At 33.3% G+C, this 27643-nt stretch overlaps 4 protein-coding genes across 4 annotated transcripts; all 4 read left to right on the top strand.

Annotated features, from left to right (window-relative positions):
- Positions 1-2198: 2198 nt before the first annotated feature.
- On the top strand, positions 2199-4711 carry LOC137828990 (uncharacterized). Its single transcript, XM_068635790.1, has 2 exons — positions 2199-2543; positions 4509-4711. Exon 1 carries the CDS (start codon positions 2261-2263, stop codon positions 2525-2527), a length of 267 nt encoding a protein of 88 aa, XP_068491891.1. The 5' UTR covers positions 2199-2260; the 3' UTR covers positions 2528-2543; positions 4509-4711.
- A 5776-nt stretch (positions 4712-10487) lies between these two features.
- On the top strand, positions 10488-16399 carry LOC137828989 (26S proteasome regulatory subunit 4 homolog A). The gene is made up of 6 exons (XM_068635789.1): positions 10488-11072; positions 11746-11991; positions 13506-13675; positions 13794-14010; positions 14463-14603; positions 16123-16399. The coding sequence occupies exons 1-6, from the start codon at positions 10599-10601 to the stop codon at positions 16204-16206; spliced, it is 1332 nt and encodes a 443-aa protein (XP_068491890.1). The 5' UTR covers positions 10488-10598; the 3' UTR covers positions 16207-16399.
- Positions 16400-18070: 1671 nt separating this feature from the next.
- On the top strand, positions 18071-20049 carry LOC137829324 (ankyrin repeat-containing protein ITN1-like). The gene is made up of 2 exons (XM_068636133.1): positions 18071-18810; positions 19213-20049. The coding sequence occupies exons 1-2, from the start codon at positions 18208-18210 to the stop codon at positions 20047-20049; spliced, it is 1440 nt and encodes a 479-aa protein (XP_068492234.1). The 5' UTR covers positions 18071-18207.
- A 5188-nt stretch (positions 20050-25237) lies between these two features.
- LOC137828987 (uncharacterized) lies at positions 25238-27560 on the top strand. Its single transcript, XM_068635787.1, has 8 exons — positions 25238-25377; positions 25542-25638; positions 25731-25762; positions 26063-26107; positions 26731-26805; positions 26913-27001; positions 27098-27148; positions 27252-27560. The coding sequence occupies exons 2-8, from the start codon at positions 25565-25567 to the stop codon at positions 27273-27275; spliced, it is 390 nt and encodes a 129-aa protein (XP_068491888.1). The 5' UTR covers positions 25238-25377; positions 25542-25564; the 3' UTR covers positions 27276-27560.
- The last annotated feature ends 83 nt before the right edge of the window (positions 27561-27643 follow it).

The following is a 27643-nucleotide window of genomic DNA, read 5'->3' as shown; positions in this document are numbered from 1 at the left end:
ATTTATTGAAGTTAAAAAAATCTAGAGTGTTTTATTAAGATTCTATCATAAATCTTTGAAATTTAACGAAAGTTAAAACAATCTCCATTTTTTTGTTGAAGTTTTAGAAAAAAAAATCTTTAAAATTTAACAAATGTTAAAAAAATCTCCATTATTTTTATAAGGTTAACATTAGAATTTAACAAGGTTAAAAAATCTATAAAGTTTTTTAATAATCTTTGAAACTTAACAACATTAAAAAAAATCTTTATTAATTAAATTAATTTCTATGATTAAAGATCTGTGGAATTCTAATTGGTTTCATCCACAAAAGAGCAAATAGATATGGCAATTCGACTTTCCAAAGACTAAATTTATTTCCACTGTAAACAGTGAATCGGTTTACTTAGAAAAAAAAAGTCCCTTGAATTAATCATGAGTAATATTTTTTTTAAAGTGTATTTGGGAACAAAATTTCATGTATGATATACATTATAAAGTTAAAAGTATATCATTATTTAAAGTGGTTATTAAGTTACAAGCACGTACGATATTCATAAACAAAATCTTGATATGGTAACTCTATTCGAACTGATGATGGTGTGAAGTATTAGCTCTATCCTTATGAATTAAACTCTTCTTGGGTATGTAACTACTTTATGCATTAATCTTGTTGTGATATGTATGAACAATCTAAATTTTAAAAAGAAAAAAGTTGTGTTGTCTCTGTCCTTTTTTCACTATCCCACTGTTTACAGACACAAAAAAAGTTAAGTTTGTCTTAAATAGTAGAACCATATTACCATTTCTGTGTTTGAAGTTGGTAAGCAAACTCACCTGTATCATTATGCCACCATGAATGCTACTCATGCATGCCACTCTGTGCTGTTTATCTGACCCAACTAACTTTATCCAATTAATTTTATCTTTTACTTTCTGAACCACCCTTCGGTAGTCTTCATTCCTTCCTATGTCTCCACAACATGTTTTCTTCTTAAAAATTATTAGGTCGGATCTCTATTATATAACTTCATAACTTCGAGTTTTCTGGTAAAAAAAGAAAATCGTACCTTAATTTTATGTTATGGTCAGAGACTCTTACCTATACGAGAGAGATTGGGATAGATCCATGTAAACTTATAAGGCTCGGACACTTATTTTTAAATGGCGTATCCGTGTTGGACATATGTATCTGTGTCGACACTCGTAGGATACTGATCGGTGAAGTGTTCAATTCAAAAAAATATTTGTTGGATTTTTGAAAATTCTAGCACGGTTCTAACATAATTTTAAAAGGTATAAATACAATAACTTTCTAAAAACTCAAATTTATTGTATTAATTTTTATTATGATTATAAAAATAAGAACAAATTCTTTTGAGCCAGTCATGAAAAATATCTTCCTGCTCCCAAAAGAATCTGGAACATACTTTTGCACATAATATTTATTTTCTATTTATATAATTCAAAATTATATAATATATAAATCCGTGTCCCCGTATCCTATATTTTAGAAATTATACGTATCTCCGTGTCGGTATGCATGTCGTGTCAGTGTTCGTATCCATATTTGTGCTTATATCCTCCTAATAATAATTTAAGGGCTTAATTAAGTTATTCAATTGTTAATCGTTATAGTGTGTTTTCTTTAATTAAGCTGAAAGACCGAGTGCTTGCTCTTAGGCTAACTTTTGTTTACTCTATATGTCGATGTGCGATATACCACAAGGTTTTTACCGGTACATGTTTTAAACCTATCAATGTAACATTACTCATTGACATAATTTATTTTCTAAATTAGTAAGTTTTCTTTTCATATTATTCTTAAAAATAAAACGAAATAATTTATTTAATGAAATGGTAATATGGTTTGGAAAGCAAGATTCACTTTTGGATTGATGAATCCGTAGCACACTCCCAGATTCCAATTTCAAAATAAAAGGTAGAGGTCAGCTTTGGGGTGCCGGAAGAAAAAATGTAGAGGTGTAGGAAGAAAAATGTAGCGGGTGTAGGAAAAAACTGTCTTGACTATATTAATGTAACAGTATTGGGTTAGAAAATAATAGCATGGTCTTGTTCGAATATTGAGCCAGGAACATGCGAATAACATGGCTTACATTATAGCATCAGGCCCATATTGAACGGGCCGGGCCGGGGGTCACGTGCAACACGGGGCCACGTTGTCTCATTCATCTACGCACATAACTATCCCAATTTTGCAATTGAATTAGGCAGAGTTGCAATCGGAAAATTTGCTTAGGGTTTGTTGCAGAGGGAAGCAATGGCGTTGAGAAGATTCTTCAATGAGATAAGGGGGAAGAAGTTGAACGAGGTTCCAGAGCACGTGAAACCTATGCTGTCGTTGGGTTACATAAAGAGAGCGATTCAGCGTGGCATGGACAACTACCACGCCAAGTACATCGAAACCAGTTCCCCCGATCCCATCTTCCATGTCTGTTACGGCGGCATGATCTTATCCTACCTCGTCGCTCTCCCTCACGAGCGCCGCCACCTTGAGCACCGCCTGCACGCTCAGCAGCACCACTGATTCATCATTCCTTCTGGTACCTTTCTCATGCCACGCCCTTTATTCTACTTTTGAGCAGTTAGATAGATCCTGTGTTTCGGTCATTTGTGTTTGTTGATTTTAAACGTTTACGCTGTTTTCATTTGTAATTGTGAATTTCATATACATGTGGGATCTAGGGTTGTCGAACGGGGTATTTTGGGAGATAAGCTCGAACATGATTGTCTTCTTTACCTGTGGGGAATCGAGAGAAAAATGTCACTTTTTTTATTTTATTTCGAAGTTTTGTGATGGAATAGGGAACTTGACGGCTAATGACATTGAAAATGTTAAAAAAAACAAGCCAAACACACGCCAGAAGTTTCGGGGTGATTTTGTTGAGGGTAATTACAGAATTCTGTTTTCCTTAAGATCTGAAACTTTTTTAGCGTAATTTTCCAGTATGCATTCTCCTTTGGAAATTTATTGGTTGGTGATGACCTTTGATTAGTGCGGCTATTTTTTTATAGGAAATATAGTTCAGAATTTATATTGCTATTAATGAACATTACTTTTACTTGTTGTTGACTATGTGCGCGTGCTGTTTTGTTTTTATATTTGGTGGTTGATGCCGGAGTAATTTTTTCTTGTTGTATTGGGGATGGTTGGCTTGCTTGATCTTTTTGTTTTAAAAGAATCTGCAAAGTAAGGGCTGTAAGTTACCTCTGCTTTGATGTATTTAATTGGTCAGATTAGATGATAGTTAGTTCTCTTTGATACGATCATGAATTTTCTTGCACTTGATGATAATTTTGTGGGTGAAAGATAATGTAATTTTTAGTTGTTGCAGTGCTTTTGGCCTGTTGATGAATAATTATCTCTTTTAAAGGCCTCCTAACTTATGTTTTTTTATTGCTATTTGCATTTTAATTTTGTACATCATTTGAACTGTTCATGTTCATGGTAAATGAAGTTGTTTGTAGGCTTGCAGAACCCAAAATATGTGAATTTTAGTTTTTCCAGACACATAATCATCTATGCCACTTATGAGGTTCTAAACTTTTAGTAATCTTGCAGAAGAAAAATGTTAAAGGTTTTGCTACAAAAAAGATGTTTGGAAAAGTTCTTTTCACAAATTTTGTTTGGCATCTTCTCTTCTCCTAAATTGTTTCACATATCTGCATTCTCAAATGTGGGAAGAGGATGTTGGGACATAATTAACATTATTAGGAAACCCTATGTGGTCAAGGGGTGTGTGTTGTGTGTAATAATAGATGATCGCATTTATTTGTAGGATCTCTTTCAGTATCTGTTAACAGTGTGTTAGTTAGGATTCTTGAACTGAAGTTGTTAGGATGGGGCGGGAGGAAGTAGTAGGTAGTAAAAAGGGGTGAACTAAGGGAAGGAGTTCATTGGAAACTGACGGGAAGAGGAGCAGGATTCTCAGCTTCCTGCAGTTGAGAGGAGACAGGTTTTATTCTATAATTCTTGTAAGTTCCCATATCTATGATCTGCAATCTTCTTGATTCAGACTAGGAAATAGGGGACTCACTCTACAAAGTCTCAAATTTCTTTTTTGCACTTCTAATCCACATTCTAAGGGTATAGTTCATTTTCAGTTAATGTGTTTCCATTTACAATAAAATGCTATCTTGTTTTATTTTTTATTCTTATTTTCTAAATTTTGAAGGAGATGAAAACAAAGAAATGTTCATCGTCGTCACCTTTTCCTTTACTAAACTTGAAAACAAGAAGATAATGAAAACAAGCTGACATGTTTGCACTCATTACTGGAATTTGTAATGAAAATCGTAAAACAAACCAAACACCCCCAAAACTTCCAAAGTAATTTTAGATATACTTAATGCAAATTCTAAGTCAGTGATGTACAGAATACAAAAAAGTTATAAGTCGGTGAGTACCACTATTCTATTGTTTAAATGCAATTACGTGTTAACTCACTGTAAGTACCTATTTCTTTTGTGTTTGTGGCTAATATATTTAATTATTTTGTTTTCTTTAGGAGGAGCCTGGTTATTGAATTGGAGGTGGTTGGCTTGCTTGATCTTTTGTTTTAAACTTTTAAAATTACGGCTGAAAGAGTTACCGTCAGCATCGATGTGTTTCATCGTTTGGATGATAAAATAAGTTGTATTTGATACATTTCTCATTTTTTCCTGCACTTTAATGTTAATTGAATGGGTGAAAAGGAAACATACTTTTTTATCTTTGGTTGTCTCTTAGCCCTATTGTGGAATCAATTTCACATCTCAAAAACAGTGTGCCAAAGTTGAGTTTCCATAAGGCAAAACTGAATAATGGGTTTCCTTTATATGCATCTGAATATTCTGCATCATTATTTGTATACGTTTACAATAAATCGCTCGTCTTAGAAAATGTATAAAATTTTGTTTTATACAAAAGCTTCTTGATCTGTATTCGGGTTTCAGTGATCCTATTAGAAGGCTCTTCAGCTTTTGAAAGCTCTTTTTAATTATGAGGAAGAATGAAGTTTTTACTTAGAAAAATTGAGGTTTATATTCTTGCAGATTTATAATTTGGTGTATCATGATTCTTTTAGGAAAGTTGTAAGCTACAAGTAAGATAGCGTTAAGGAATGTTGCATGTCAGATTTTTGTAATCATAAAATATCAATGTAAATTACAAACATGAATATCATTCCAACATGGCTGTTAAATCCTAGCGTTAACTCAATCGGTTGAGTGCACGAGTTTGAGTAACAAAAAACTAGACAACTTGTTTCTTTACTCGCTCAGTGCTAAATTTGTTGAAACCGAATTATACTCGTCAGACATTTGAGTTCTGCCACGAGCTCGGATTAAAAGATTTTTTGGAAGGAAGAAAAAAAAAAGAATCCTTGATTCATTTATGCAAATAAGTTTTTTTTCAAACACTTTTTGAGAAAACCTGCTGCTACTTGCAGTCGACGACTAGAAACGCCATGCCAAGCCACAAGTTACTTCTTCGGCCCTGTGATCAGTGACCCTTCATTTTGGACTGTTTCTTCCTGCACCTCCATATCTTCTTCTGGTACCTCCATACACAATATGAAAATACATTTTTATCCTTCTTGTGCCATCCCCATAGAATAACTTCCGGATTATGTAATCTGAAAACGTATTTGAAAAAAGACTTCCGGATTATGTAATCCGGAAAGTAATCATGCATCTGAAAAAAGACTTCTGGATTATATAATCCGGAAGTTAATTACAAATTTGAAAAATGAATCCAGAATATTATAGAGGGGCATTTTTGGAAATACGAAAATCTATGGAGGTGAGAGAAGAAGGTATGGAGGTGCAGGAAGAAGCAACCTTCATTTTGTTGCTCGTTTGGGCTTAGTTTTGCTACTTTTCTTTTGGGGTCAAAGTGGGTTGATTTAATACTTACATTGAAAAGAAAAACCTAAAAGAAGATACTTGAGATGAGAGGAGCTTGGGATTGGAGCGATGCACTCCTTTCTTGTTTATTGTAATTAGGGAGATTAGATGAGGTGGGGATTTAATTACTTTTTACAATATGCGCTAGATATTGATATCATTTTCGTTAGCTTTGACAACATTTGTAATATGGTAAGTGGAGAGAAGAAGGATTACTATTATTAAGGTGTGGGGTTGGTTTGGGTTCCAATGATTTAAATTTTGATGGCGTTCAGAATCAAGACTTTGAAGCATCTAATAATGAAGAATTTGATAACGAAGAATTTGATGACGAAGAATTTGATGACGAAGAAGTGAGGACGAAAAGTCTTGCTCTTTGTTCTTGAAAGTCACGGTCCTTAAATCAAAATACAAGTTTTGAATAGTTTATAGATCTTCATCTCTTTAGTTTGGAATTAAAAAGTTTTATTCTACTATACTTTATTATACTTCTTAGACTGTTGGTACAAGTTCTCTTATTAATTTCTGAAATGATAAATGGTGTGCTACTACTTCTTTAGCAAATATTGCAGGATTATCTGATGGTGCTAGTATTCCGATACAGTCTCTCAGTTTTGGGCAGGTGGTGATTGAAATATTTCATTGTCTTTACAGCAGATGCCTCATCTTTTTAGTCATATCATGGTTAGGGCGGAACAGGATATTCCTAATTGGATTCTAAATGAGTCTGGTTGTCTCACTCTTAAATCAGCTAGGACTTTTTTCTTGGATCCAGGGGTTTCCTGTAGTTGGGGTAAATTCATTTGGTCTTCATATATTCCACCTTCCAAAACTCGTCATTTGGAAAGTTTTTCTTGGGCGACTTCTTACATATCAACATATTCAAAATAAAGGTCTGCCTATTTGTTCTATGTGTACGCTTTGTGAAAAGCACGAGGAATCTATTCAACATTTACTTTTTGAATGTGCTAATGCTTTGCGTTTTTTGAGTTGGGTTCGACACATTTTTCCTACTTATCATTTCTCTAATAAGGAGGATCTTATTTCTTTTTATAAAGAGTGATGGTAGTCCGTTGGTTAAATTGATTAAGCTAGCTGTGATAACTTTTTCTATTTGGATGATATGGCGTATGAGGAATTATGCTCGTTTTCAGGATAAGATTGCGGTTTCTAGGGCTATTTTGGTTATTAAAGATTTAACTTGTATAGTGAGTAATTCGTCTAAAGCTTCAATGAAGAATGATATGTTCGATTTCAATGTGCTCAAGTTTTTTGGTATTAACACTCGTACTGGTAAAGTTCTACGTCCTCTTCCTGTTAGATGGAAGTTTCCTTCACCAGACTGGGTTAAAATTAACACTGATGGGGCTGCTAGGGATATTCTGGTCTTGCTACTTGTGGAGGTATTTTTCATGGGAGTACGGGAGAATTTATTGGAGTTTTTTCTGCGTTTCTTGAAGTTTAGACTGCTCTGGTTGCTGAGTTTTGTGGGGTTATACATGCTATGGAGGAAGCTCAAAAGATGAGGCTTACTAATGTTTGGTTGGAATGTGATTCTGCTTTGGTTTGTGTTGCGTTTACTGCTAAGACAAATGTTCCTGCTTATGAAATGTTTGTCTTAATTAATGTGGGAAAATTAGGTTTACGGGGTTACTCATATTTTTCGTGAAAGAAATGCGTGTGATTGATAAGTTGGCTAATTTAGGATTTTTTTCATAGAGAATCTTTTCATTGGTATAATAGGCTTTCATCTTGTTTGTTCTTAAAATTCTTTATGAATAGGTATAATCTACCTATGTATCGTTTTTCTTAACATATGAGTTTTAGTCTAGTCTCCCGTATTTTTGTATTTTATTTTGTTTAATAATACTTTTTTTTTTCATGTGATGACAAATAATTGTTGTTACTTGAAGTGTCAGTTTAGTTGAGATTTTAAGTTACATAGTAATGTTTAACATGAAAAGTTTTATTTTAAAAAAAAAAAACATTGAGGGATTTAAATTAAATGTTGAATCTTCCCAGTTTCTTATATTATAATTTTTTGCTTTAGTTTTTAAAATCGTCATCCTATGGACTTGGATAATATTTACTTATCGATACAATTATTTTTTGTAATTTATTTCTTCGTGGAATATTAGCCAAATTTTTTAGTTAAAGTACTTAGTAGTTATTTTTTTTAAATGATTGCAGGAATTGTTTTTTTTTTCATCGATGTCATTCATATTATTTTTGTGGTAATTTTTTATATTTAGTGATAATCAAAATACTCTACTAAATAAAAAAATTAAGATTGAATAATCTTTTAATTGTATTATGCAAACAAAATATTTTAAAAATTAAACCATTACGAATAAAAATAATTCAAATTTAATATATTTAATTTTCCTACAAATTTTAAAATTCTTCATCCAGACACATTGTCAAGTTTAACAATGTTACTTATGTATAATACCGTTTTTTCCGAAAAAATATTACTTAAATTTGAGCCAAATCCAATGAATCTATTAAAATATACAATTTTGTTGTTGTAATATTTTCTTTATAAATACGCAAACATAAAATGAATTATTTATTCCAATTAATTAAAATGAAGTGATGCCTTTTCATCTTCAAATTATTTAATTAAAAAACATATTCAAGTTTAGAGTATTTGCATTTAAATATTTATGATATATTCTAAAAAATATATTGCTATGTTTCTTAAGACAATTCATCCATAATACATGTTACGAATTTTCGTAGTGTTATTCATGATTCACAAACAAATATATAAAATCACAAAAATTATAATAAGTTCTTGAAATTATTTAACCTTGTAAGCAAAAAATTGGACAGTAATCTATACTAATTTGTACCAAGTTTAGCTCTAAAAGATAAGAGATTTAATAGAGTTTAAAAAAGTTTTGCAAATTTTTTCAAAAGATAATTTTAGGATATTCTATATAAAAAAAACAGTTTTTGTAAAGCTTATGCAAGGATAACAAATAAACCAAGTAAATGAGTAAACAAATAATAATAAAAGCTTTTTTTTACTAGTTCATTTCAATAGAGTTATTATTCCTAATTATCCTATTTATCTCTCTTTTATATAGAATATAAATATTTTATTATTATTTAGTCTATTCTGACTTTTATAAGTGTGTAAGTTAAATAAAGAATGTATTTTTTTTTATCAAATAGAAGAAAATTATTAAATAATTTTTTAAAAATAATTAGTTACCATATTAATTGAATTAAATATTATTTTAGAAATTATAAAAACTAAATAATTTTTATTAATAATAAATAATTTTAAATTAATATCTAATGAGTTACTAATATTCTACTTACCAACTTTAGAATTTAAAATCTTGATTTTTATTGGACACGAACACTATTTGATGTTGCAATTATACTTGCACAAAGCAAACAAAAAATTAAAACAATTTTACCATAATATTTTTAATAGACGAATGAACCAATTAACTTTGTAATTCGAATTTCAATACATATACACGATATATGTTACAGATTTCTGTGTCTTGTATAGTTTCTTACTACAATTGGTTTTCCTTTGGTATGCTCCTCTCTCTCTATATATAATGAAACTCATTTTTGTTAGTCTTAATACGATACGAAGAGATAGTTTTGATCCTTTTCTTTTCTTGCCATTTTGTCAGCCTTTCTTTTTTTCTTTGAGAAGCTTGATCACAAGAACTTCCTATTGCAGTGTCCACAAGTTCCATCACATTTTCTCATATGGTAAGACTTTGATGTTAATTGTATTACTATGGAATATCTTTCTTAAGAACAACAGCATCAAATGATTCTTCTGTAACTTTACTCCTTTCTTTCTAGTGCTATCTTCTCATCTGTTCTTGGATATGTTCATTCATCTGAAGTATGGAAAATATGTGTGTTTTTCATCATACATTCAATCATATCAAATTCTTGTTCATTCTTTTTCTTCCATTGGAGAGATATCCAATATCTGTTAAAGAACATTTGGTCTTTACTTTTTAATATAATTCTGTTTTTGTTTTTGTTGAAAGCACCATTGAAGAGGTTGAGGGTTTAATTGTTACTCAAGAATTGTGTGTCAAGAAATATAAAAAAGAAAGAATCAAGTTCTTTCTCTCTTGTTTTCCCCAAATTTCATCTATTCCTTTTGCACCCATTCTTGATCAAAAACTCAAGTACAACAATTTCTTTAGCTATTGTATGTTAACAATTTTCGACATCTCTGCAAGATTTTTGTATTTTTTATCTAATAAAATGGAAGATCCATCTTCTTCTTTCCCCTTTACTCCATAAAATATGTTTAAGGTCAATAAACAGAAGACAAAAAGAATAATAATAATATGGGCATAACAAATAATTTTATAAATGAAAAAGACAACGAGTTCTTGGGAAAGGTTCTTCGCTAATTTCAACATACGATTCATATTAAACTTATATTCATTTCATTTTTAAAAATATATTTGATTTAAGTAAAATGATAAAAAATATTTTTAATCTATATATTAAATTAGTTATCGGGTATAAATATATAAAATAGATTGTTATTATTATTATTATTATTATTATTTTTATTATTATTGAGCTAACTAAATAGTGTATATCTTAGAGTAGTGTATTACATCACACGATTTTGAGGTTATTTTTTGGTAACTCCGAGTGAACCCTCGTTGTGGTTTGTGTACGCCTTCTTCGACTTTTGAATTTTGGAATCTATGGGTCAGGGAACTCCGGGCGGCATGAACCGGCAGGGCGACCGGAAGCCTGATGGCGGCGACAAGAAGGAGAAGAAGTTTGAGCCGGCGGCGCCGCCAACCCGCGTCGGGCGGAAACAGCGGAAGCAGAAGGGTCCGGAGGCGGCGGCGCGTCTGCCGACGGTGACTCCGGTGACGAAGTGCAAGCTGAGGCTACTGAAGCTTGAGCGAATCAAGGATTACCTGTTGATGGAGGAGGAGTTCGTGGCGAATCAGGAGCGCCTCAAGCCTCAGGAGGAGAAGGCCGAGGAAGACAGATCCAAGGTCGACGATCTTCGAGGCTCTCCCATGAGCGTCGGAAATCTCGAAGAACTCATCGACGAGAACCACGCCATTGTTTCCTCCTCCGTTGGCCCGGAGTACTACGTCGGAATCTTGTCTTTCGTCGATAAGGATCAGTTGGAGCCTGGTTGCGCTATTTTGATGCATAATAAGGTTATTTTACTCGCTTTACGCTTTTTTGGTTCAATTGTAGAAATGAAATGTGTGAAATTATTGGAAATTGCTCGTTGCCTAGGGTTTGACTTTGAGATCGATAAGAATCACTTGTTCGTCTGCTTGTGTGAAGCTTATAACAATTTTTTTTGTATGAAGTTTTTATATCCAGGCGAGGTTTTGTGGAAATTGCAGACAAAAGTGGCTTATGTGGCCACAATTGCGGTCACTGAGATCCCAAACACCTCAATTTTGTAGCCAAGATTGCAGTCGTGGACTTTTCTTAGGTTATTTCAATGGATTTTAACTAGGGGGTCATGGAATATGTATCCTTAGATTGTTAAAGTTATTGTGTGTGTGTGTGTGTTTGAGGTTGTTGACAGTAGGATGTTGGAGTACATAGTTTGTGAATAGGAGTCATGGTAAATTGTCTAATAATATTTACACAATGTATAATTAAAGAATTAGTCCTATCTTTTTGGAAGTAACAAGCTTAATGTGTGATTTGGGAGCATCTGAAGCTGATAAGAGAGAAGGAAAAGTTTGTGGTTGAAATATTCTTCTGAAGCATAACGTGATCTTTGATTTTGACATGATTATTGTTTTTTAATTGAATTGGTCATGTGCTTGGAGTGGTTCAGGTGGTTTAATGATTTTGTATTTTTTTTATCAGGTTCTTTCTGTTGTTGGGCTTCTTCAAGATGAAGTTGATCCGATGGTCTCTGTCATGAAGGTTGAGAAGGCTCCTCTGGAATCTTATGCTGACATTGGTGGTTTAGACGCCCAGATACAGGAAATTAAGGAAGCAGTTGAGCTACCCCTGACACATCCTGAACTATATGAAGACATTGGTATTAAGCCTCCTAAGGGGGTCATATTATACGGAGAACCAGGAACTGGGAAGACCTTGCTTGCAAAGGTTTGTGTTAATTTTTGCTTCGTATAGGGCTTTTTTAATGGAGTTTCGGCATTTTTTTTTCTCCTTTTTACTACCTTTATATTTAAGTGGTGTTTTGATTTAAGGAATGTTTTGACACTCTTGGGAAAGTGACATGCAAATAAAAGTTTCCCATGTTTGGTAGAAGAGAATAAAAATATTTGCTAGACAAAAAAGGTTATTGGGAATGTTAATATGTCAATAAATGGAAATAAAACTTTCCTGTGATAAAGTTACTAAACTTTCTCATAGTAATTGGTAATAAACATACTATTCCCAGAAAAGTTCAATAATAATAAAATATATTTTACAAATTTTCCTGGGAATCCTTTTTCTGGGAATTCATTCACAGGAAACTGATTTAGTGGGGAATAAAAGATTCACAGTACTAAATGCTTCCTTAAGCTGAAATGCTGAGAATTCTTCATGATAAGTTAATACTATGTAGTTTTGAATACTTTGCTCTAATGTATGTGGACAAAAAGAGATTTCGTCTGATTGTCTTGTTTGTACTGTGTGAAAATCATTGTCTGTGTTTGCCTTGTTTATAATGGTACTTTCAGGAATTCTCTTGTTGTTTCCTAGCTATTTGTCTGTGGCTTTGATGAACACCAGTAGGAAAAAGAGAATGCAAACACAGTTTCTGATGTTCATTGTATTCTTGGAATTCAGAAAACCAGACAGTTGTAACTTGTAAGTCTCCTACCAGAGCCAGTCTCCTGTTAGAGACTATTCACTGCTACTAAAACCTAGTACTCCCCACCTGCCTTCTGCACTCCCCTTTTCTTCCCTATAATGATGACTAGTTCAGCTGAATAGCAGGTTTATCCCTCACATGAACCCAGCCACCCTCCTAGAATATACCTTCTATATGGGTGGTAATTTTGGACCTAGGCTAACAATTTGTCTTCCTCTAAATCCCTTATGTCCAGGCCAAGATTCCTGTCATACTTTGCAGGAGTTACTGAATGACACAAGTAAATGGTTATTGGATGTCACAATGAAAGCTTCTGTGTTGGATTTGAAATACCGGCATGCACAGCTGACACTGTTAAGCATGACTCATGCTACAAGGTGTTTTAATACGTATTCACTTATGCTACAAGGTGTTTTACTTCGTATTCACCATGCTACAAGGTGTTTTACTTCGTATTCACCATGCTACAAGGTGTTTTTGAGTGTGTTGATCACCATAGGTTTTAAAGGCGTATGCAAAATCCCAGGTCAAAGTTGTTTAATCTTTCTGATTGGTAGACAATACTGTAATATTGTATTAGAATTTTATAGCTCTTTTAAGAATGAATAGAACTATTTGTATGGAAAATAAGCAACTGACAAGTTACTTTTATCAATAATCCTTGAGTGTATATATTCTTCGATCTTTTAAAATAATACTTGACCTATGCAGTTACAAGCATTACTGACCTGTGTCTTCTAATGCATGATTGCCTGTAATGCTATTGCTTTTAATAAGACACTGCCTTTTGTTTATTCAGGCTGTGGCAAACTCAACATCGGCTACATTCTTACGTGTTGTTGGTAGTGAATTGATACAAAAATACTTGGGAGATGGCCCAAAACTTGTGAGGGAACTTTTCAGAGTTGCTGATGATCTTTCTCCTTCCATTGTATTCATTGATGAAATTGATGCTGTTGGTACAAAAAGGTAATTTAAACCCCAACTTTAACTGTCATGAAGTCGAAGAGTGATGTATTGTATAGGATTCTTTTCCTATGATTCTTTTCCTATATTCACGAGCTTACCTATAAACACGTTTTTACAGGTATGATGCTCACTCAGGTGGAGAACGTGAAATCCAAAGGACCATGTTAGAGTTGCTGAACCAGTTAGATGGTTTTGATTCAAGAGGAGATGTAAAAGTGATTCTGGCAACCAATAGAATTGAAAGTCTTGATCCAGCTTTGCTACGACCTGGTCGAATTGACAGAAAGATAGAATTTCCTCTTCCAGATATCAAAACTAGGAGACGTATTTTCCAGGTAGGCATGATTAATTTTGTGAGGCAATACACATACCGTGTTTTTGGTAATGCTTTATGGCCTGGTTCATTTGTGCTCTTTTTTTTAATTACAACACATGTTTCAAAAATCATAATAATAGTGTCACTTTTTGAAAAAGTAAAAATTTAAAGAATTCTTTTTCCTTTTTTGCATGAGCTAAATATGTAAATTGTTTTGGAACAAATAAATTATGAGAAACAATGCTATATTGCAAAATTACCTTTTTAAAGCTTAAACAAATGGCCAATCATGGGAAATAAAATAATATTTTTTCTTAAATGTCTCTTAGGAAGCTGTTAAAAAAAACAATTATTTTCCTAAATAAACTAACCCAAATTCACGCAATGTTGTTTCTTTGGATTCTATGTTATATCTTGATATGCATGCTCTGGTCAACCATACACCTAAAGTTTTCATACTTTTAAATTAAGATACACACATCGAGGATGACATTAGCTGATGATGTCAACTTGGAAGAATTTGTTATGACTAAAGATGAATTCTCTGGAGCTGATATAAAGGCAATATGTACTGAAGCTGGTTTACTTGCTCTGCGAGAACGCCGAATGAAGGTAAGAAATCTCATTGTTTCTCTATTGTTTATGATACAAAAATAGTCTTCATTGTTGTTTGGAAGTTGCTAGTTTTTGCAAGCTCATTTTGATAAGGCCTAAATATTAAGCCAAGTAAAACTATTGCTTTGGTGGATTTCTCCAAAAGTTACAATGCTTGGAATCTTTCCGAGGAAATGTAAAATAATATCCCTCAACTCTATCTCAATGAATGTAGACAGAATGTATAGGATTGAGAAGAATGATGTTCCTACATACAGAGTTGGTTTTGTGTGGATATTTGTTGTGGCTTTATCAATCAATTCTTTTATATTAGGAAATGTAATGACATCCTTTAATGGTGTAGTACAAGAGAAAGCGAAAGTAGAAATAAGTTAGAAAAAGAAGAGAAAAGAATACGTAACTATCCTAAACTCTATTTTTGCAAATTTAGATTCCTTGAACTTTCTTTTACTATTGTTATAATAAACCCTTCTACTAACTTGTTAAGTTACTAATGATAAACAGAACTGAACCTTTTAGTTCTATAACTTGGGATTAAGTTACTAATGATAAACAAAATTGAACCTTCTAGTTTCTTTTTATTAGGGAAAAGAGTAAACAATCATCTTTAAGTTTATGCCTTGCAAATAGACTTCTTGAGATTTTTGCAGTTTATATCCATTAGTTTTTTTAATCTATTACTTTAAACTATTATTTTAAGTTAATAATAGTAGGAGTTTATGGATTAATTGGGATGAAATGAAATTTGAGTGTGCCTTTCTTTAAAAGGCACAAAGATTTTTCCACCTCATTTATTTTAAACAAGGTAAGAGTAATTGGAGTTCCTTGCATACTTTTTTCAACCTTTCCCAGCAAACAACTGACAGTAGATATTACAGTTCCTACTACTTTCCTTTACAAGTGTTTTAGTGAATGAAATCAATCAGTTTTCACATAATATTTGAACAGAAGAAATAATCAAGTGCAAAACAAGTAATGTAAAATAATAAATTATGTTAGCAAATTGTTTTCATTTATAATTAATGGAGTTTCTTGCATACTTTTTCCACCTCTCCTTGCCTTGCAACAACTGAAAGTAGATATTAGAGTTCCAACTATTTTCCTTTCAAGTACGTTTTAGTTGAAATCCTATCATTTTAGTCATAAGTTTTGAACTGAAGGAATATGCAGGTACAAGATAGTTAACGGACATTAATTTAGCAAATTTTTTTAATTTATATATTGTGGAAGTATTCCTTGTTTTGTTACCTCTTTAATCAGTGTCGACAGAAAGATGCTGCGTTTTGATTCCAGTGGTGGTCACTGATAAGTCATAAGTTAGTAAGATGACGAGCATACACTAGGACTTGGGTCAAATTTTGTATGCTATTGAAGTAAATAATATCTTTACCTATCAAAGTTTTTCATTTGTTTGTATTCTCTTTGGTTTGTATTATATATCTATAAATCATTTGAAGTTTTCTCTCCCCAATTTATGATATATTCCTACTAATGCTTTTTCTGTTGTCTTGTTTAGGTGACTCATGCTGACTTTAAGAAGGCCAAGGATAAAGTGATGTTTAAGAAGAAAGAAGGGGTGCCTGAAGGGCTGTATATGTGAAATAGTTCCTCTAGTATCCCCAGTCCTCTTGTCCTTTTTTTTAATGTATTAATCACGCGAACAAATTTCAATTCATTTGTATTATGCGAACAAATGTCATTTATATTTTGGGGGCTTTGAATCTCAAACTATGACTGATTTTAATTCAATATATAGTTCTCTTCCAATTTCATTGATTTTGGAAATTGATCCATATTCTGTTTAGTCATGTTAAAGATGAGCGTGCTTATAGAGAAACTTCTCACTGCTGTTGAATTATATAGCTTGATTGATGAGAAACTGGTGTTTGAACTTTTGAAGGGACAATCGGATCGTAATTTTCAGAAATTTACAGCTTTTGAGAGTTCAATTTAATTTGGATTACTTGTTTTAAATTAGTCTCGTAACGGATTAATTCTTTTAGCTTTAGGGGCATTCATAGTACCTACCACCATTAACGTGGCATTGCTGGTAACCTCCCCCAAATCTACATTCTGTTTGAGTTTTTTTCTCACTGCGATGAAGATGACGCTTGTGAGATATACTACTCCTGTTCAAATCTAGCAGTATTAGTTATCACAATCTTATTTCTTTAGCGAAATGTATTGGCTGTATAGTTTTTTTTTTTATAAAAGGATACACATACATGTTAGCCTCTTTAAGACAACAATTTCCCATATGGCTATCATTCAGGGCAATTCTTTCTCTCTATCTCTAAAGAACTATTTCTTGTGGTTATGCAGTTTTCTTCCTTTTCTTTACTCAGAGACCTAGCGGAGTGTGTGACTCAAACCCATAACTAAAAGCATCGTCCCCATAAATAACCGAAGGATATCCCAGCAATATAATCAGGGGTGACAAATCCTGTGACTTCCACGGTCATAGCAATGGTCAAGACTCAACATAATCAACGATCTGCTCCTTAAGAACAAGGTTATGAATTATAATATACATTTTTTCTATAAAAATTGAACAAATTTAATTGAGGCTTACTTAATTTGTAAAACTTTTTTTGACTTGAAATGAACCAACTTACTACTGTGAAAAAATGGGTATTTCTACACGTACTTTATAAAAATCAACACATTCTCTTTACTTTTGGAAAGGAAATTCTGGAAACATTTCAAGATATTTTTTTTGTTTGTGCGAAGGGGTGCGTCTTAACTTTTGTAGGGTTGTATACTCTGAGGTTCACAAAAGTTCTCATATCTTTGTGCAAAGAGCTGGATTTTTAATGCTGAGAGCAGGATTTGATCATGAGAAATTTGGCAAGGACAATGAGGAAAATACATTTGTCTATGCTGGCGGGGGGTATTCCATGTTTATAAACCGGCACCTCCATGAGTGGGCGAAATGACAAACCTCTCTTTGAACCAAATAACGAAATTGAAAAAAAGTTAAATACAACATAAAAAACTTTGACAAAGATGAAACCAGAAATTATTGGTCATGATATTTGGGACATTGAAATCCTTGGTCTTCAACCAAGTTCAATTGTCAACAATCGAACCAGTCGTTGGAGCATAGTTCGGCAAACCCACACACAAGTCGTACATACCGTTTTTGACCATCAATGTCTTAGTACAACATGACCTTGCTTCCATCCCTTCACACACAATTCCACCCTAAAAGTCCTATATACGTGCCCTTGTTTACCATCGATCTCCAAAATGCAAAGTAAAGCCCTTTGATTGGATAATAAACATTCGCGGAAGATAAAAAAAGATCCAAGTATGAACATTAGCTGATTTGCTAACAAAATACCTTGACTAGCTATGTTTAATCTTCTGCAATATTAATGTTTGGTGAGTTCAAGTCTTTCCATTGACTGACTGGTAGCATATAGTGTCAACGTTGGAGACTATTTCCTATTTTGTGTCTTGTCTCATGTCTCATGTTTCATGGATTGTATACTGGGTTGTTGTTTAGTCTTCTGTGTGATACATCTCTACCTTCTATATATATCAACCAATTCTTTGGCTTTCCTAAGAAAGATATTTCATTTGGTTACCCTTTCTAATAATGGAGGTGAAGGCAACTCCAAATCTAGAGGATCACACAATAACAACACTCTATGAAGCATCACTAAATGGTTGTGTAAGTACCCTAAACACCCTGATCCAAAGGAACCCTCTAATTCTGTATAGAGTTTCACTCTCTCCCTTCAGTGAAACCCCATTACATATAGCCTCTTTGCTTGGACATTTGGAATTCTGTGAGGCTCTTGTCAAAAGAAAACCCAGTTTAGTAAGTGAAGCTGACTCCGAAGGACGTGTCCCTCTTCATCTAGCTTGTGCTGAAGGGCACACTAAGGTTGTGAAATCACTTTTACTGACAAACCCTGATGTTTGCTATGCTGTGGACAAAGATGACATGCTTCCTCTCCACTTGGCTGCAATTAGAGGACGCCTAGGAGCTATTCAGGAGTTGACCAGAGCCAGACCAGACTCCATTCATCGTATCACTGATGATGGTTCTGTTTTGCACTTGTGTGTTAGGTATAATCATTTGGAGGCCTTGAAATTCTTTGTGCAATCAGCAACAATGAACCAACAGTTCCTGCTTGCCAAAGATAAGAAGGGTAACACGGTTCTGCATTTAGCACTGAAGCTCAAACAAATTAAGGTACTATTTAGTATCTAAAGCGTCTTAGATAGATAGTTAATTAACCACATATCTCTGCGTTAATTCATGAATTAAACCCAAAAGCTCATTAAAATAAGTTAAAAAAACTTACCAAATTTTATATTTTGTTTTCTTTCAATAGATATCATTTAGTATGTTGTGTTCATGCATCATTTTCCTTTCATAGTAGTGACTCTCCCAAATTATTATCTCATTAGCATTTCCAATTATGTAAGATTGTAGACTTCTTGCGTCATCAATAACTGCACGAGCTTAAGGAATTTAAGTGAAGCATGATTTGAGATTACAAATACTATATCTCCTATTGTTGATACTGCATGTCATCATTATGCTGAGAAAACAAATTAAACAATAGTAATTCGTTTTTATATAATTTTGTAGACCATAAAATACTTACTTACGCTACCAGAAATGAGAACAGCAGCTAGAGATTTAAACGAGGTAGGTTTAACAAATTTTGAGGTTTTGGAGCGTGGTCCAAGTGATTTCATAACCCTAAAAATGGAAGACATGCTAACTGAAGATGGAGTTCAAAGCATCACGGCACAACAAGGGTCATCATCATCATCACCACGCATTATCCCTACTCAACAACCACAAGAATCCAAGAGAATGAAACTCTGGGAAACCCTATGGTTTAGGTACCTGCAATACCGACCTAATTGGATAGAAGAAAAACGTGGGAGTTTGATGGTAGTGGCCACTGTAATCGCCACCATGACTTTTCAGTCAGTAATAACTCCACCGGGTGGGGTCTGGCAAGAAGACACATTCTCTGGTGGACTCAATTGCAGTTCTTATGGCATATGTAAAGCAGGCACTGCAATTTTGGCTTATGATTTGACACAAGAAGGGTTTGTAACATTCGCGACCTTCAACACTATCTCATTCTTTTCTTCTCTTTGTGTGGTGGTGATGCTCGTTAGTGGCCTTCGGCTTGACAACAAGCCCATGATGTGGATGTTGATCGCTGCGTTGTTCTTGGCACTCACTTCAATGAGTCACACCTACGTTTCGGCGCAGCGATTGGTGACACCCCATCACCTTGCTCACAAAGTTGATACCATGAACATGTCTTTGTCTGCTATTTGGATAATCATAACTGTTCTTGTGCTTTTGTTTCACGTGCTTCATTTGCTCATCTTCTGTGCAAAGAAGTTTCAAGTGAAGCTGCTATGTAGCTCAAACCAGTTACCAGTGTTCAGTGGATCAGATTGATGAATGAATTTCATAATTCAAATTTAAATTAATTACATGCGTTTGATTGAACTGATTCACATCACTTTGAAATACATTTGGAAAGAATGTATAGAAATTAGAGGTGGCTATAAGCATCTTAAATATATTTCAGAGATAAAAACTATTATAACGAATATTTCTAAATTCATCATTATCTATATCAAAATTTACAAGACTTTCAATATTCTCAAACAAAATATTAGAAACAAGTTGTGTCTACGATTTATTTTAAACAAAATATTATACGATTTATTTTAAAGTGCTATAAAAAATATTTATAACTAATTTTCTTTTTCTTTATAATTAGATTAATGAAGTTTACAGTTCCAAATTCACTAATAAAGGAATAAAATAAAAAACTGAATCAATAACTCTTTTTCTTTATCATAATCGAATGAGTGTTCGAGAACTAATCAATAATCTAAATAAATTTTTAGACCAATAAATATTTAACTCTCAAAAATCTCAAATAAAAAGCCTCGTAGTCATTACTCTTAACATGGTACCCTTAACAAATCTCTTTTCTGGAAGACCAATTCAAAAAAAAAAAAAAAATAGCAAAGAAAAACTTACTCAAAAATCAACTTTCAATGTTCTATTTTTTATTAAAATTGTTGGGTTACGGGCCTTGGGTCCACCCTTGATCATTTAGGTAAGAGACTGATGTAAATGAATAATGTAAAAGAAATAACATAAGAAGGAAATTTGGATTTATTAGCATTAACCAGACTGTAAAAAGATAATCATAACGACAGACACAAGGATAAAACTGACTTCATATATACTAGGTAAAACCTCACAGATAGAGTAAGCCGTGATGGATTTGCTTGTTTCAGGACATGTGGCCCAATCAAAATCACTAAAACACCGAAGTTGAAGAGTATTGGTGCAAGGTAGATACATGCCATCTCCAGGATTGCCTTTGAGATAACGTAGAAGTCGAGAAATAGCTTGCTGGTGGAGTGTAGTAGCAATAAAGATAAATTGGCTAAGGTTGTTGACTCTAAAGGCAATGTCAAGTCAAGTGTTGGTCAAGTAGACGAGTCTCCCAATTAGTCTTTTGTATGTAGAAGTTGTTAGAATGGATGACTTTAAACTAGAGGGGGGGGTGAATGGTTTAAAGAGGGATTTCGAAAACTTTTAAGTCAAGAATGAAATTATCTCAAGAAACAATTGATAAGGAATCCAATTTGCCAAAACAATAAGCAAAAACAACAGCACCAGAAAAACAATCGGTTGTTTATACCAATTTACAAATATCAAAACTGAATTTAAAGAGTTAAGGATAGAGAGAATGCACACAGATGTTTATACTGGTTCACTCTAAACCCAGAGCTACATCCAGTCTTCTCAGAAACCACTGAGGAAATCCACTAAGCAATCAAACCTAGATTACTTACAACACAACCAAGAAAGTGACCTTGATCCCCTCAAGACACACACTTCTCTTGGCCAACACACCAACACTAAGAATGTTGATCTTGATCCCCTCAAGAACACACAACACTTCTTAGCAAACACACAGAAGATACTTGTTCAACAGATACAAGGATTACACTTGTTACAGAAGTAAATCTAAAATCAATACAAGCAAAAATCCTATCTCACACTCTTTGATCAATCTTAATCTCTAAGCAATCTCAACTCTTTGAAAATTAGAATCTTGTTGTTCTAAAAAGATTGTTATTTCTCAAATTTGTTTTACTGAATTTATTCAAAGATGTTTGTTATCAAATCTTAACAAACTTATTCATTGCATTTAAAGATTGGTCAAAGCATTAAAGACTGGAGTGTAATCAGTTAGAATCATTTAAAGCTCAGCCAAAACAAAAACCATTTTTTTGTTATGGTACCAAAACAAACAATCGGTTGTTTCCTCGAATCAATCAGTTGTTTTGGTTTTAACAGCTCAACCATTTGAAAAACAGTTTTCAATTTTTTTTCAAAACACCTAAGTATAAAATAATCGGTTGTTTTGACAAAACAATCGGTTGTTTTGACAAAACAATCGGTTGTTTTGACAAAACAATCGGTTGTTTTTCACTTAGTTTGAAAAACACTTTTCTTTTAAAAGATTGAGAATGCCTATGCTTTGGATTCAATCAAGAGTGGATTACAAAACTCAAATTACCCCAGATCCTATCTAAGACAGCTCAGCAACAACAAACACAACCAAGCCTTCAACATCCTTCAAAGGGTTTGGATTCTTCAAAGCTTGAACGCCACTTGGTTCAACAGGAGTGTCTTTGGGATTGAGTTTGGTTCCTTCAGAGGAGGAGAGTCGCAAGGAATGCGTCATAAGAGTGGGCATGGGTGATGAGTCTAGCATTCCAATTTCATGGAGTAGATCAAGATTATATTTGCATTGACTTAGGTGTAGACTAGCACTGTTGCGAGTCACTTCAAGTCCTAAGAATTAAGTAAGGTTTCCCAGGTTTTTGATTTTGAAGTGATGATCCAATGAAGCAGTAATAGCAGTGGTTCCTCATTGTCATCACTCGTGAGTACCAAGTCATCAACATAAACAAGGATTACAAGTAGTTTGGTGCCATTGTATTTGAGGAAAAGAGAATAATCAACCGCAAACAAGATGTATTTGTTAGAGATAAGGAATATCATTGTCGACTAGTTTGGCGAAGTCCATAAAGTAAATGTTGAAGTTTGCATACATGTTGGAGAAAGGGTAGAGAGAGGCCAGAAGGAGGATGCGTATAAACTTCCCCGAGAAGATCACCATGAAAGAATGCATTGTTTACATCAAGTTGTTTCAAGATCCAATTTTGTGATGTTGTAATAGCAAGTAAAAGCCTTAAGGTGGTGAGTTTCGCTACTGAAGCGAAAGTGATGCGGACCTGAGAGATAGCGCACCCATTGACCAAGCCCAGTCCTCTAGAAGGATGACCATGAGCATGACCTAGGATTCAGGGCTAGGTCAGGACCCACCCCTAGCCAGTGCTTCAGAGTCCATTATTCCTCAGAGGATTACAAGGAGTAGAGCCCAAGCCATGGGAGTTGAACATCATCCAGTTTCTTTATTTTTAATTTCAAGTTGGGTCTATTTAACATAATAGGAGGGTGTATTTATCATTTTAGTTTGTGCCTAGCCATTTAGGGAAGGAATGTAGGACTAAGGGGCGACATTGACCTAGGTAAAACCCTTAGGCTGCCTAGAAGTGAACATTCACACTTACTTAACCACTTGGTTAAGTTCGTGTCCAGTGGGAATCTTCTCTAGGTCTCACACCATAATTCCTAAAATCCAAAAATCATAAACAAGTGTCACCATAAAATGTGCAATTCTAAATTCAACTCACATCAGAAAGTATCTAGAAAGTCTAAACCTTCAAGTTGGGTGAATCCTTTGGTAACTAACCGTGCCTTATATTGATGGTGCCATCAAAATTGTGTTTTACCTTGTATACTCATTTGCAACCAATAGTCTTCTTTCCTGGGGGAAGAAGAGCGATGTGTCAGGTGTTGTTAGTGAAAGAGCAGTAAGCTTAACATGCATGACCTTAATATTGCAGTTAATAAAAGGATCAAATGTTTGTGGGATAGTGTGTTAAAAACCAGAAAAAGAATTAAGGAGATACAAGGCAATAGTGACTTTAATTATATCAATCTTCTCTCGAGATAGATTGTCCTGTATGATACATTGAGTAGAAGTGAAAGTTAAAGTGCATATAAGTTGTAGAGATAATTTGGAAGTAGAAATGAGATTTAATTGGAATTCAGGCACATATAACACATCAAGAAGATAAAATTTGTTAGAGAATTTAACTAATCCAGAATAATTGCGGAAACAAATTGACTAGTTGGTAAATTAATTAAAAAGGTTGAATTTTTTTGTAATGTAAGAAAGCATAAAGAGCAATGCATACACGATCAGTGACACTAGAATCAATTATCCAAGAATTTGTAATATTAGGTGTGGAAGGAAGAAACTTACCTATTGGAGACGATTAATTTGGTTTTGTTGCATCTATAAAGAAGGTGTCAACTTGATTTATCTGAGCTTGAGAGGAGGACCACGAGGATTGTTTTGTCTCAATATATCTGTCAAAAACTGACATTGTTGAGATGTGAGGCGAAAATCCTATTCTTTAAAAAAATGCTTAAGAAAAACATCATAAGTAGTAATAAAATCTTTAAAAATAATTAGATTAATTTATATTTAAAATATTTCTTAGGTAAATAAGTCAAGTGATTTCACAAATAGAAAGTAGTGAAGATTCTAATCATATCTTAATGAACATTTTAATTATTTATTTATTTTTCATATTTTTGACATTAATGTTTTATAATGCTAATTTTACCTCTTATTTTCAAAATTTTGTCATCTTGCCCTTATGAAGGACACATTTCATGTATTGCTTCACCAACCGTGTTCGCTTAATCATCATCCATTATCGATTAACTAATTAAAACGATGTCCATTAACAAAATTAAGCTTAAATAAACAATATTAATATTGGGAATACATTGATAGATATTAAATACTTTAGAAATCACCTATACATATAATTTCATTATTTTATATACTATTAAGAAAAAGTAATACTCGTAACAAAATTGATGGACATTGAATACTTTAAAAAATATTTATATAATTTTATTACTTCCAAAACTATTAATATAAAAGATGGTGATATATTAATACCATAAACATAAACAGTAAAAACATACACCTTATATTAGAAATAAATTAATATTTTAACTTTTTTTTAATTTAAAATATTATTATATTATTATAAAGAGGTATGAAGTGTATCTTAGTTACTATTTGTGGTATCAAGCAAAAGTTTTTTTAATATTTAAAAAGAAAAAAGTTTTTTTGAATGTGTTTTCACTGTATACCGTCTCAAAATATCATGACTGTATAAAAAAAAATATAAAAAAGGTAATTCTTAAAAGCTAAATCAGTTATATATTCGAATTTCGAAATGGTGATCATGATATTTTACTTAATTTTATATTCATAACAAAATATTAATATTTATAATAAATAAATTTTTAAAAAATAAGAAAATGTTCTTAATGAAAATATAGACAAAATACAAAATATTAAAATAATTTTTAAAATTAAAAAATTTAAAATATTAATATTTATGGAGTGTATCGCGTTTAACAAATGTTTATTTTCCATTCGAAATCTATCCTATTGAATACAGTGGACAACATAAAGGAATTGGTGACAGGGAATAGCTGCTAAATCAAAGCATCGGGTTTTGGAGGTGTTTTGATCGAAGCGCTTTCGTCTTTGAGTTCTCTGAAACTCAGCAACCAAGCTCTTCCCAAACCAAAACCGTGTAATTATTTTATATACACCACCCGATTATCTTTCTCTTTTTTCATAGTGATGAATGAGTGATAACATCAATCTTTGCCTTTTCCATTGAAATGATCCATTCTATTTTATGGGCTTCAGTTACACATAAAGCATAAATAAACGCTTCTTTTTTCTGTTGCAGGGACCCTTTGTTTTCCCTTGAGAATGGGTCCTCGACAGTGTAAAGTCTGCAACGAAGCTCCGTCCAAGTACAAGTGTCCTTCATGCTACATACCTTAGTAAGCAAAAACTCAACTTTTACTTTCTTCCTTCGAGCTTATTGTTGTTAATTTGCTATTGAAAATTGTTGGGCTGTTGCTTCTGCTTGCAGTTGTTCACTGGGCTGTTTCAAGAAACACAAAGGTATGACCTTTAATTTATGGGCTCCTCATGTTGTCTGCATGCACGTTTCATGTTTGATGTAATGCGGGAAAAGTTCCCAAGTCAATGGAATGGAAAATATCTTATTTTATCTTCCTTTGATGCTCTAGTACTAAATGCTGACTTCCATGGTTCTTTACTATTGATTTTTATTAATCAAAATTGGGGCCTATTTAGTGTTAGCTTGTCATGCGGTACTTGTAATTCTCTCTATAACCACTGATTTTTATTCGAATTTGCTACTCGATTATAGAATTGATCATACATACTTTAATATTGCAGAATTGCCATGTGTCAAGCCGCAACCTTTATTAGAGACCATAACAAGTAAGTTTTATTCACCTCCATAACTAGTTTGGTGAGGTAGTCTCTACATAATGATTGATTTTCCTTGTCACCCGCTCCCATAGTGGATATTGGGATTTGTAGTTTTATATTGATAGGTTCGTTCATGTTATTCCATTGCATCATTTAAGATGAGGATTCTCTTTTCATTTTTTTCTTCTTATATGCTTTATCGATTGTGTATGCTGAAGTCGAGGACATCCTTGTGATGTAATGTAATGCTCATCGGACAGGTGGGGTTAGGGGAAAGGTTGAACCCATCACAAGGTCCATGCTAGGAAGCCTTGTCTTGTGGTGGAATTAGCAAGACGCTGATTCCATGATAATCTTATACCACCTTTCATATGCTGAAGTATTGTGCAAAAATTTCAGTTTTACATTTGGCAGAAGCATAAGTGGCGTGTGATATCTGCTGTTTTAGATATCTTCCTTGTAGTTTCCTGGAAATTTGTTATTCTTGGAAATGCACTACACTTTGCCGTCAAACTAAATCAATCAACAATGTTTAAGCATGGAATAAACTTCTTGTTTTTGGAAACCAGTGTCCATGTAATAAGTCATTTTCATTTTTTGTAAGCACACTAATGTTTCCTATTGTTCATCAGCCGCTGTTTCAGAATCACATGTAGTTGTTGAGGAAACAAGTGAGGTGTTGCAAAAATTCCAACTGGAGGCCATAGGTATATAAGAATGCCCAACATGCAAGATTAAAATACCAAAATTCCAGTGGTGGAACCCTGATATTGGTTAAATATTTATAATGTGTATGATTGTATTTTTGCTGCAGCCTCTTCCAGTGAGATTCGTGATTCTTTGAATGATAAAGCCCTTCAAGAACTAATTTGTCGTATTGATTCTTCCTCAAATGCAGAGGACGTAAGAACTTTCTTTTTTCCCGTCTCATATACTCACCGAGGTGAAGTTATGGAGAAAGTTCATTAAGTTTCATTAAATTTTGTGTTTCACTGTTAGGAACTTGATAAGGCTATGGCAGAGGAGGCATTTCGCTTGCTCACTGAAAAGGTAGTGCTATATGTTGCTTCTATACAACCTTTAAATCATAGGGTTGAGTCATATTGGTTAAGTACCTGAAGCCTTGCTTATCCTTTTGTTCCATGGTTTCCAGATTTTATCAACCATCAATCCCTAACTGCAAGCACTGGTTGCTGAAAGGAGAATTTGTGATCCTTTCTTACTCTGTAAAAGAAAGCTCGAACTCTACTTACCTTTTAAGGGGAGGATTTATGTCTTATCTTCCGTTATCCAACTAGTGATGAACAAAGAAGGTTTAAGCTCAGCCTAAGGTAAGGGGCAGTCTCACTGAGCAGCAAGACTAAAGTGGAAATTTTGCAGGTTTTGGTTAATATTTCTTTTTCATTTGTACAGTTTTTCGCCGTGATTCAGTCTATAATACATGCAAATTTTGGAATCTTCATTGAGGCATTGTATTGATTTTCCTTTGGCTCCCTTGAGATCTCACCTAACGTTTCATTTAACTGGATTTGAAGTCATGGTTAA

Source organism: Phaseolus vulgaris, chromosome 7 (genome assembly GCF_000499845.2).
Source record: "Phaseolus vulgaris cultivar G19833 chromosome 7, P. vulgaris v2.0, whole genome shotgun sequence".
In the NCBI taxonomy this organism is placed as follows: Eukaryota; Viridiplantae; Streptophyta; class Magnoliopsida; order Fabales; family Fabaceae; genus Phaseolus; species Phaseolus vulgaris.
Note: the sequence above shows the minus strand (reverse complement) of the source record. Positions and strands in the feature narration are given on the sequence as shown.

Bases quoted from the DNA above. Each gene is read 5' to 3' on its own strand.
- LOC137828990 (XM_068635790.1), top strand. From the start codon at position 2,261: ATGGCGTTGAGAAGATTCTTCAATGAGATAAGGGGGAAGAAGTTGAAC.
- LOC137828989 (XM_068635789.1), top strand. From the start codon at position 10,599: ATGGGTCAGGGAACTCCGGGCGGCATGAACCGGCAGGGCGACCGGAAG. The intron at 11,992-13,505 runs GTTTGTGTTAAT...TTGTTTATTCAG, and splicing joins GGAAGACCTTGCTTGCAAAG to GCTGTGGCAAACTCAACATC. The intron at 14,011-14,462 runs GTAGGCATGATT...TTTTAAATTAAG, and splicing joins CTAGGAGACGTATTTTCCAG to ATACACACATCGAGGATGAC.
- LOC137829324 (XM_068636133.1), top strand. From the start codon at position 18,208: ATGGAGGTGAAGGCAACTCCAAATCTAGAGGATCACACAATAACAACA. The intron at 18,811-19,212 runs GTACTATTTAGT...ATAATTTTGTAG, and splicing joins TGAAGCTCAAACAAATTAAG to ACCATAAAATACTTACTTAC.
- LOC137828987 (XM_068635787.1), top strand. From the start codon at position 25,565: ATGGGTCCTCGACAGTGTAAAGTCTGCAACGAAGCTCCGTCCAAGTAC. The intron at 25,763-26,062 runs GTATGACCTTTA...TTAATATTGCAG, and splicing joins CTGTTTCAAGAAACACAAAG to AATTGCCATGTGTCAAGCCG. The intron at 26,108-26,730 runs GTAAGTTTTATT...ATTGTTCATCAG, and splicing joins TTTATTAGAGACCATAACAA to CCGCTGTTTCAGAATCACAT.